The 12,050-nt window shown below is 34.8% G+C and overlaps 1 protein-coding gene across 1 annotated transcript in view; it reads right to left on the bottom strand.

Annotated features, from left to right (window-relative positions):
• RTTN (rotatin) overlaps nt 1–12,050 on the bottom strand; it is an 89,515-nt gene that overhangs the window by 56,840 nt on the left and 20,625 nt on the right. The window contains exons 11-18 of the mRNA XM_035896941.1: nt 11,604–11,774; nt 10,063–10,275; nt 8,708–8,820; nt 7,428–7,554; nt 5,108–5,233; nt 2,721–2,837; nt 733–872; nt 329–500 (exon numbers count right to left, since the gene is read on the bottom strand). Of these exons, the coding sequence (XP_035752834.1) occupies nt 329–500; nt 733–872; nt 2,721–2,837; nt 5,108–5,233; nt 7,428–7,554; nt 8,708–8,820; nt 10,063–10,275; nt 11,604–11,774 (1,179 nt within the window). The remainder of the gene's footprint in view (nt 1–328; nt 501–732; nt 873–2,720; nt 2,838–5,107; nt 5,234–7,427; nt 7,555–8,707; nt 8,821–10,062; nt 10,276–11,603; nt 11,775–12,050) is intronic.

The raw sequence follows: 12,050 nt of genomic DNA, 5'->3' as shown, positions 1-12,050 counted from the left end.
ATGTGAGAAAATGCAGACTCTACCCATGCACAATGGAATTGTTGTAAACAGAGTAGGCCTGTGCTCTCTGTACTCAAGCCTTGCTGTTAACTTATCTGCAGAGAGGGGGGAAAAAAAAAAAAAAAAAAGGAAGGAATTTTTTCTTATTGTTGCATACGGTACCATAAAAACTACTGTTTAAGTTTACACAGAAAGAATATATCAACAGATTTCTTTTTATGAAGAAAGCCAATTTGTATGAAATCTTGCAACCTTCAGAAAGTGGTAATTTCAGCAACTGGCAGGTAAAGCTGATCAATGATACAATATTTAGACAGAGTTTACTCACCTTAAATATCGACTCTGTTTTATTATCCAATTTTAGCTCAATAGGTCTTTCTACAATAAATAAGTTTGAAATGCTGGAAAGCACACCACCATGCAGATGAGGACGTTTCAGGTTTGTCCCTTCTTCATTCAAAAGATGGAATGTTAAATGTTTAAGTGCTATAGAACGTACCCTATAGGAGTAAACAATTAAATATATAAATCCTCATGCTAGAAAAATTTAGCTGCATAACTAAAAATTAATTAGTTTATAAAATTAATATAGTTGGGGGGAAGTACTTATTCAACTCAATATTGATTGATCTATCTTTCAAATCAACCCACTGCATGATAATAAATTTTTAAGTACACTGTTTTGTTCTCAACATTAGATGACATGCTGAAATGCTACACAGCATTACTCACAACTGTTTTTTTGAGAAAAGAAGACGCAGAGCAGCCCGTAGTCTGGTAGTTCTAGGGAGAACACCCTCTCCTTTGTCAGAGGTTGTTTCACTCAAAGTGAGGATACAGTTACCTAGCGTATCTTTTGTGTCAGCATAACCCTAAAACAAACAAACAACAAACAAAAATTTCCAAAATTAAAAAAAAAAAAAAACAACAAAAAACCAACCGCTTTCTAACTTAGCAAATTAGACATGGTAATTCCCCTTTTAGGGGCTGAGGGAGGGTGGGGAAGGAGCAACCCCCTCCCTCCAAAAAAAGCAGTAACTTTTAAGAAAACACAAATATTCCTCCATAAAAACAATTTTAAAAATTAATAAATGATTCTGTATACAATTAAAAATAAAGATTTTCACACGGCCCAGAGGTACTTTGACCTGAAGCTTTACCCTTCAATCTACTAACATGATGCTGCTCTGTAAGGTCAGTTTCCATTTCAAATTCCATTCCTACAAGAAAATGACTTCCCAACGTTAAATCCTACCTATTTTCAGATATTTAGTCAAAGCATTTCACACACAACCAAGATAAACCAGAATCAGTTATGTCAAGTAATGATACTGCAAACATTTAAACAGCAGAGTAAAACACAAGACATTTTATAGGCATCAGGTAAGCATAGGCCTCCGGTATGTTCTGCTCAAGTTTCTATTGTACATAGCCACTACCTGCTATAGTATAGAGGAAAATCCTACTCACAAAAATGAGAGTGGGGCAAGTTCTCTCTCATGTGTTTAGCCTACAGCTTATATTAAACCCCAACCTACCTAATCCTGAATATCAATGGAAGATATGTATGTGGATAACACAGAAAAGGTGACATTACTGGGCCAGAAAGCTCTGAAGTAACTTTTCTCCCACCACTTTCAAGTTCTCAGTGTATTTCCTCCACACATTTTTCTGCCTGAGCCTTCTATTCCATAGCTCATCTTACTTACAATTTCTCCCCATTTTTGCCTTGATTTTTGTGCAGTTTATGTAAGGGCTTAAGTTATATAAGCATTTTTTCAACTTATGGTAATACTGAGGTGGAGGCAACAAATGAAACTATAGCAGTGATACGAGTAAGTAGGTATAATTATCAAGTGATATTTTTTGAGGGGAAAAAAAAGACAAAAAGTATACTTAGATGTATTAGCTAAGTTAAATAAAAGACAGAAATAAGGCAAAACTCCAGACATCACAAAAAAACAGACATCTGATACATGCAGCAAAAAATATAATCTGGAAGACTATAGAGAGATCATAGAAGGGATATTTCTAGCACTAGAGAAAAAAAGAGTAAAAATTTGGATGGAGAAATTAGGCTGAAAAATCAGACTGAGAAAGGCAAAAGTTCCCATCAGATCAAGCCAAGAGTAAAGATAATGAAAAGAATACTTGCACATTGTTACAGATATGACGACTAAGGTCTAAGGACAATACTGACAGTTGATACTTTCAATAATATTGGAAACGAAAATGCAGCTTATACCTATTGCTATTTATTGAGAGCATACTTGATCAGAAAACAATGTAACCAACACAGAGAAGTTACAATTTTCAAATTTAAGATATGGGGCGTATTCTAAGGAGTATTAACTAATTTTTTTAAAAGCATACAATGTTTTAGTCTATACTGGGATTATCCATTCAAATTTTCAAACCATTTCCATTTAAATCCCAGTCAATACTGGCTCATTTCTACTACAACATTTCAAAGTTTCACATTCTAGTAATACCAGACTAAAATTTGTCTACAAATTCAAAGTAGCAACTTTGACTGGCATTAGGAGCCCTATAAAAAATTTCTCCATTTGACATCTGACAAAACAAGTCTGTAAGTATATTACTGTTAATCTATTTTCCACCTGCTACTTAGGTCAATATTGTGTTTGTTGTTCAACACGACAGTCTTGCTGTTTACATGATTTCATACATCAAATTCAGATTAAAGCACTTAGAAGTACCTGTAAAACAGGAATGACAGGAGAGACGGCCTCAATAAACTTGTTCCAAGTCAATACTGCCATCATTAATCGTCCCTGCAATAGATGCATCAGAATGGCCTTGGCTGTACAGCTCACCTGCTCAATAACAAAAAAAAAAAAAAAAAGAAACTAATGCAACCACTAATGTGTCTAGGTCAGTTTCATCTCAAAGACATCTACAGACAAAATATTGTCACTGCAGAATGCTACTTTTAAATTGTCAGTCACACTAAACACTAAGCTGTTAGGAAAGCCTAGATAGTGCCCAATCATTTTCCCCTTAGAACTCTTGGTTTGTCTTTTCTGAAATAATAAATCATTACTTCAACTTATACACCTATTGGTCCCTCTATCCTTCAGGTAAAACAAATTCTGTTTCTTCTCTTTCCTGACCCTATGTTTCTGGGGCATTTCATTCCCAGGTTTTATGATATGCTTCTGAAGATACAGAAAGAAAAGACTTAAGGACTGTTACATGGCCATTTCACTTCCTTGAGAAAAACAGCCAAACTAAGAAGGTTACCAAATACTTCAAATTGTACATCAAATTGTTTAGGTTGAAAAAGACCTTTAGGATCATCAAGTCCAACCATTAATATAACACTGCTTTCCACCACTAAACCATGTCCCTAAGCACCTCTTCTTCCTGTCTTTTAAATACCTCCAGGGATGGGGACTCAACCACTTCCCTGAGCAACCTGTTCCAGTGCTTGACAACGCTTTCTGTGAAGAAATTTTTCCTAATGTCCAATCTAAACCTCCCCTGGCGCAACATAAATTTATCTGAAGCTCTTTATCAAAATGGAAAAAAGATATACGATACAGCACTTATACTGTATTAATGCATCTTGTATACAGTATGTAATGTATACTATATGCAATACTGAAGTATTTACAAGCTAGTATTATTACTGCAATGGGAACAGAGGGGGGAAAAAAAAACCTCAGCTTCTCAGAATTCACTCTTGCTTATGTAGTGTAAAACCACCTACCTTTAGCAGCTAAAAACCTCCATCTTATGCCAGAGCTAAAAATCCTCTCAACCCAGGCAACAGGTACAGCCTTTAATAATACCACTCCAGCCTATCTCTTAAGGGACTAGATTTGCAAAATCACAACTCTTAAGCTCAACCTTGGAATACAAGGTTCTTCTTAATTTCTTCTCACTGACACATGCCTGAAAGATTAAACTGATGCTTTATGAAAACTTAAGTAGCAGATCTATAGTAATAAAAAAAAAAAAAATGCTTGGCTATGAACATCATATATTTTGTTAGAAGAATAAGAATGCATTATAAGGTAAAGAGAACAAAGTGAGATAATTTTGTAAACATGCATTCTCTGTCTCGTCTCAACAATCTTTTTAAATCCAGTATCAGTTGAAGTCTATTTGTTATGCTTGGCCAATCACTTAAAGATAAAACTGGCAGTCTTTTTTATAAGGCCACCAAGGGAGTAGTCAAATGCTTTCCTTGGAAAAGATAAATTACATACAAAGTACACATATGTAGCACATTATCAAAGATATTTTATTTCTCCTTTTAAAATGCTATCATCTAAAAAATCACTTCTGAATGGAATTGTGCACAGTACTGTCTTAAAAAAAAAAAAAATCTCGTTTCAGGAGACAAGCTGAAAAAAAAAACAAAACACCCCACCCCAACCTGTTAGTCAATATTCTTTCCCCTCTGACCATAGGGACCTTATAGATCAGCTATAAAGTAAACCTAACAATTTTTTCCCCCCTCTCAGAATTCCCTGTTTACCCTTGTATGTAAGCTAGGAAATAATGGATACATATTCATGCACATAAATGAACCCAATGGAAATTTGGCCCTATTCTATAATACTATAAAACATTTCTATGATACTCAGATAATTACATTTAAACACACATCTGTTTGTAGTGATGCAATACATTTTTACAGCCAAGACACAGCAGATTTAAAATGTTTTTTGCTCCTCAACCAACACACACATTTCAGAGGTCATCCCACCTTTACAATGACTTAAGACTTTGTGTTTTCCATAAATGTAAAGCATCATAAATACTATTTCATCATATGCACATTTTATTAGGGCTGAATGTATTACAGAAGAAGATTAAGAAACATAGCTAATTTCATTTTTCTTTGTTTTTTATTACATTTAATAGCATCCTATGCATAGAACATTACTTTGTCTCTGAATTCGTCATAAAAAAAAAAATCTTTCCATGTACTATAACTTCATTGTTTGCATAGCTTTTCTATATACAAGAAACCCTATGTAGTCAAAAGTCAGGTAAGCCTCAGGCCACCATGGAGAATATCAACACCTACTTTGCATACACATCAACTTATAAATATAGCTACTAAACACAGTACCTCATTCTTATCTTCCTGAAGGCCAAACGTACATATTTCATATAAAACTTTTGGATGAAGAAGAAAATGTACTCCATGACAGATTGAAGACACAGGCTTCGCGATATTATGAATACCTAAACAGTCCTTGAGTAAAAATAAAGTTGGTTAGTTTTAAAATTCAGGACAGTCTCCACCACTACATCTTGTTTTATGGACTGCCTGAAGTTGTCATCCAGTGAAAGGCTTCCTCCACGCGGTTTGGAAGACTTCAGTTCTGAAAGCTAAACATTACATCCCTGGAAGAAACACCGCCTTTATAGATCACTGATTGAAAATTCTTGTTGCTACACAGGACTAAGAAAAACAAATTAATTTTGTTTTCATTTTAAATAATAGTGAAAATAAATTAGACAAACTTTATATGTTGTTTGGTATTACATTAAAATAAGCAAAATCCAAAACAGGCAGGTAAAAGTCTCACAAAAAGATACAAGCGTCATTCAGTGGAGATAGAGGGTTATTTTGCAAAAGACTAGCTCCAGCATCTAAGTACATTACTGAATGGTGCTACAACCACAATAAGTTTAGCTGAAGTCCATTAAAGAAAATAAGAATTACGACAAAGTATTATATCAAAATAGAAAAGTGATTTTTATTTTGTGAGCCAATACCTAAAGTGACCTAATGAATACGACATTGCCACTCTACGTAGAGTACAGCCATACTTTCAGAAGTTCACACTCTTTATCCCTTGGGCTATCTTTATAAAAAACTAAAGCAGTGACAAAGTATCCATATAAAAATAAATAAAAACCAACAACCCCCCCAAATTACGGTTATAAAACAATGAGTACATCAAAGGACTTACATGTTCCTAAACACAACCCAAGCTTTTATCCATATGAAAAGAGGCTTTTTGCTTTCATGTTTTTTATAAGGTCTAAGCAATTAAAGCGTAATCTAGGTAAAAATATTTATTCTGAAATTGTCAGTATTTTATTAATATGTTACTGGTTATTTTTCTGTCACTGCACATCCTTGCAAAAAGCAGAAAAGCAATCAACTCAAAATCATTTTTGCTCAGGTACAAAAAAAAAAAACTGAATGAAAAAAAATGCAGAGGGAATTGAAAAGTCGCTATGAAGGTAATAGAATCTGTATTTGAGGAGTGGGCCCATGTGAACCTCATGAGGTTCAACAAGGCCAAGTATAGACACTGCAGGTGGGTCAGGGAAACCCTCAGTATCAATTCAGGCTGGATGATGAATGGATTAAGAACAATCCTACCAAGAAGGACTTGGGGGTACTGATGGACGAAAAGCTGGACATGAGCCAGCAATGTTGCACTGGCAGCCCAGAAGGCCAACCATATCCTGAGCTGCATCAAAAGATGCATGGCCAGCAGGTTGAGGGAGGTGATTCTACCCCTCTGCTCTGGTGACACCCCACCTGGAATACTGCATTCAGCTCTGGAGCCCTCAACACAGGAAAGACAAGGACCTGTTGGAGCGGATCCAGAGGAGGGGCACTAAAACGATCCGAGCGATGACACACTTCTATGAAGAAAGGCTGAGAGAGATGGGATGTTCAGCCGGGAGAAGAGAAAGCTCTGGGAGACCTTGTTTCAGCCTTTCAGTACTTAAAGAGGGCCTATAGGAAAGATGGGGACAAACATGGGGGCAACATTTTCGCAGGGCTCATTGCAATAGGACAAAGGGGAATGGTTTTAAACTAAAACAGGGTAGATTCCTACTGGATATAAGGTAGAAATTTTTTACAATGAGGGTGGTGAAACACTGGAACAGGTTGCCCAGAGAAGTGGTAGGTGCCCCATCCCTGGAACCATTCAAGGTCAGGTTGGACAGGGCTCTGAGCAACCTGATCTAGTTGAAGATGACCCTGCTCACGGCAGGGGGGTTGGACTAGATGACCTCTAAAGGTCCCTTCCAACCCAAAGGAGTCCGTGATTCTATGAACCTCATTTCAGCAGACAAGCAAAAATGAACATCTGAATTCTTTTCAAAAGCAGAATTAAATAGAAATATTTCTGTACAACAGCACCAAAAAAACAAAGTGACCAGTATTTTTAGGAATCCCTTTAAAAAATAAAATTTCCCCCTCTAGAGATCCTCCAGATATCCTGTCATTCTAAAGTTCAATACCTGAAGTATAAGCTAAACAAATAGTTTTATTACCAAAAATATAGCAGCAAACTGGAAGCCCAGGCCTACACAGATTTCACACCACATAACCTGGTAAACAGAATTTGCATTAAAAAATCATGTAATAAGCATTACTTGCCCAACAGCAAGAGCATTAAGTAAGCATTAGTTCTAACCTTAACCACTTCCAAACAGCAGTGATAGGCTTCAGTTTTTATGTTCAGCAAAGGATGAGACAATAGACGAAGAAGCACCTTCTGACCGTCAGCCTGGAGCCATGAGTTAGCCTCGGCAGACTTCCAACTAAAAAAAGAAAAATAATTAATTTAACTATTATTTATTTTACAGTACCCAAAGATTTCCACAAAAAATTTCCTGTTAAATTTTAGGATGGTCTCTGAAAAGTACTTCCTGAAGAGGTACAGATCCTGAAAAATGATCTGACAGACAACAATTCAGAGATCACAATATATTTGCCAAAATCATAAATCATTCTTCACATTTGTACATTTTTTTATTTGTTTTATACACATAGGTAATCAAAGACAATAGTTTTTCAACAAACATTTACATTCATCTGAAAAAATAAAGTTCTACTGAGCTTCAATAGGTTCCTTAGATCATAGCATATGATTATTAAAAAAATTCTATGCTTTTGGAATTTTTCCCTTGTAGATGTAAAAGCCCATCTCACTATCACAAAGTGAACTGTTGTTAGTTAAAAAATTGAGGTGAATTTCCTGTTGCCTGAAACAGTAAACAAATAATAATTAATTTTAAAAGCACTAGAACACTGAAAAGTGTTTTGACATTTCATAATTTAAAAAAACGTGTTAGAGAGCTCTTAAACATAGTTTCCTTTGAAGAAATCCCTGAAGTTAAATTCTGAGTCAGTATAAAATTAAGAGTTTTTTATTTCTAATTAAGTGTTCAACAGAGAACTTTTCCAGGCACCGCAAGGTAACTTAAATTCTCTAACTAGAGACACAGAAAATGTAAAAAGCAATAAAAACATACTGTTTAATAAATGAGATACCATACTGTAATATACGGCTTCTACAATAAAATAAGTTCTTTAGGATTTCTGAAAGTAAAATAAAAGTAAGTTACACAAATACACTTGGAACGAAGGAATTAAAAAATGTTTGAAAGACAGGTCAAAGAGTTTTAAGACTGTTTCTTTGAAAAAAATCACACAGTAACTTTATACTCAAAATCATAAAAGCTTGTACACAGAAGAGAATAAAACATTAGGTTTTTTAGCACCTGAAATTCTATTTTCAAGAAATCCACTACAGAAGGGCACAAATTATTTAGAAGAGACCTTTCAATGGCTAAAAGAAAACAAGTGTTCCAATACAGGGAATGAACAAGCTGAGCTTCTACTTGAGAGAGTTTATCTATAAAAAAATATTCTATTTTCTCAAGTAAGAGTTTTAAATAGTAATGTACTCACATATTTGAGCATATGCGAATGCATTCCTGAAGCAAGGGAAAGTGTTGATGGTACGGTAGACTACTCAAGGCCTGATCCGCCAATTCTACTAATTCAGAAAGATTCTCGTCCCCCTGAGAAGTAAAATTAAGAGAAAGATACCAGTAGAATTAGAAATATTAAGAGTATACAATGTCACTGCATAACCTTGCAGAATTTGTCATCAGTTAATGTATCTACTAACTAGGGTTTGGTTCAGCCTTCGCAGAGAAGTTTACAATTAACCTGATTAACAAATTCAATAGATTTCAAACGCATAAATCTTAGAACCTGCTCCTGGGAGCTGAAAGCCCTTCAGCTGCTGAATCCAAATAAATTGACATTACTTCCATTGAGTTTAACAGATGTCTAACATTTCACAGCATGAACACTATAACTATTCAAAACACTTTCTAAAATGCCCAAGAATAGACTCATCCTTGAATACTTTATGCTTTTAATCAAATTATTTTTTTAAATCAATATGCATTTTATGTGAGGAGAGTATAATGAAAGATTTCACTGTTAAACTTTTAACAATTCACTATTAATATTAAAGAGCAAGTTTGGGTTTTTTTTCAATTTAAGTACATATGTCTTCATACTTTTGGTTACCAAATAAATTAAACATGAGCCATTTAAATTTGATGGAGTTAACTTCATTGTAAACAGTATTTTATGAGCAAAGTATTGCTTCTATTAAGTTCCAAACCTGCCTATATAAAGTATAGATTAACTCAGATTTAAGTTAACACTACATTCATATTGCTGTATTTTATGTATTTATTTTGGTTTAAATAGAACAGGTATTTTGCACAATCACTTGTGCACTTGATAATGGAGAAGAACATTTCAGTACCATGCTTGAATCTCTTAACCAATAAATGCATATTAGTTGCCTTCATACCAAAGTGAAACACAAATCTCACACAGTGTAGAAGTAGTTGTTTATTAGAGCCACAATTGCCAAGTAGTTGGGAATTAAAAGTTTCTGAATTATTTAAATACTGGACAACATACATACCCACACACATATACACACCCCATACATTTAAATGGAGTATTTGCTTCTTTCTTATTACTTTGGCCATAAAAGGTCTTGCGCCCACTTCCAATCTCCAAGTGTTTATTTCCTTGTTTTTACTTAGGATGAGATTTTTACAAACATCATGAGTAGTATTAGTGAAAACAAATATAAATTAAGTACATCTTCCATGGTAGGGAATACTCATGGATTTTCTTTGGCTATGCTAGATTGTCGTTTCTACCACAGAGAAAGGGAAGCGGAAGAAAGAAATTTGCCTACAGGAAATATTTTATACAATAAAATTCCATACCTTCTTATGAACTTCAATCATAAAGCTACAAGTGCATTCGATTGAATATGCAGCTTCTGAAGCTTGTTTATAAATACTGTAGTTCTCAGTACTCATCTGCTCCAGATAGGCTGCAATGGATTCATGAATGCTTGGGTATTCCAAGGAGAAGGACACGTCCAGAGAGAGAAGAAATAATGCGTTCAGCAAACTCTTTTGTAAAACTTTACTCGCCTTTGAAAAAGAAAACAGCTGTCAGACTAACAGCCTGAAAATACAGTAAAACCAACAACAGCATTTGCAGTCATTCAACAAGAACAATCACTATTGCTGCTACCTAAAAATTAGAGAAATAAACACATATCAAATGAGTTCTAAATGAAGAATTATTTTTTAATTAAAAAGTAATAGTTCATTAGATGTCAGTCCTAATGTCAGACCTGCAACCAGTCACAAAAGTTGTGTATGATCCAGCCACAGCTCGAAGAACCACACACACCACTGGCCAGGGTCAATTTACTGTCTAACCACTAGATGGCAGAGAAAACACAGACCACAATTATTTCTGTATTTAATAAAAAGCTGTCTACAATTCCACATAGTAATATTAAGAACTGGGATTTCTGTTGTTGGTTTGGGGTTTTTTACTGCAAGTATTCAGTAGCCCTTCAACTAAAATTTTGGCCTCAAATACAGTAATTTTTTTCCAACTCCTGCCATACACAGAATTTAAATTTTATATTACGTACATAAGAAGATAAAGACAAAAATTATAAAAAGTCATTGCATTAGTATGTCTACACTTATCTACAGGTACAAGAGACCTGAAAGACTATTAGTGAAAGACTACATATTTGTGACAAAAAGCCTGTAACTGAAAAATCAATCTGCTGCTCAGGTTGAAGAAATGTCTAAAAAAGAGCTACACTGCAATAAAAACTGACCCCAAAAAATGTGAATCCATACAGGCTTAAACATCTTCTAACATTTTTCATGCCACAAAAACTTCCAAACATAAGACTCCCCCATCTCAAACAAACAGACACACACCCCAACTCCAGAGCTACAACAGAACTTCTTTTAAAGAACATTGAAGCAAAGAATAATTAAAATCATTACAATGTATGAAACATAATTGCTTACTATGTTTCATCAGATTAAGAGTGATGATTTTAAACATTATGTAGTTTTAGTCTTCCTTAGTCTTACTTGCACACATACTACAAAGGAGCAGAGGGCAGCATAGCTTTGCAAACCATGCATCATACCAGCAAAAACACTATAGGAGGAAAAAGAACATTGCATTTCAAAAACTAATTAAAAACCTGTATGATAAACATTTTTTAAGACTTGAAATCTGCAGAAGATTCTGCAAAATGCACTGATCACTGTGGAACAGACAAAGCTGCCTTCTGTGATCATACAACAGCCGATGTAAATCAGATTAATTTCTCTGTCCAGTGGCTGTTTTCCCAGTATTAATCACTGAGGAAGGTATCACTTTTTCCCTCTCTTAAAATGCAGAACCAAAAGTCAGTCACTTAAAATTAGTGATGGCATACCTTTTCTACAGGGAGAAGTATTTGTAGCAATCTAATGGTGTAGAGTGAAATGCTAAGAAATGACATTCTGTGATGCACCAACATCACCTTGGGCTGCTCTGCGCTTATATTGGTTTTGTGATATAATATAGTTTCTCCAAGCAAACCAAAGACCAGAAGCAATTTGTCTTTCTGAAAACAAAATCAGAACTGCAATCATTAGAAATTATTGAAACATTACTGTATAGTTACAGTGTTTATACAGCATCCAAAGCATCATTAACACTATTATACTAAATAATTTAAAAATGCAGAAATGGTACAAAACACACGGCATTTTGTTTGTTGTCTGAATAGAACTGTGCATTACTTGTAGACCTCACTCCACCTTCACTTGCAGTTCTCAATACTTTGGTCAGTAATTACCCATTACTGGTTACTCTCCCACCTCCCCCTGGCCTTCCCCCT

Source organism: Egretta garzetta, unplaced genomic scaffold (genome assembly GCF_000687185.1).
Source record: "Egretta garzetta isolate BGI_Z169 unplaced genomic scaffold, ASM68718v1 scaffold126, whole genome shotgun sequence".
NCBI lineage: Eukaryota > Metazoa > Chordata > Aves > Pelecaniformes > Ardeidae > Egretta > Egretta garzetta.
This window is presented reverse-complemented; position numbering and strand designations above follow the sequence as displayed.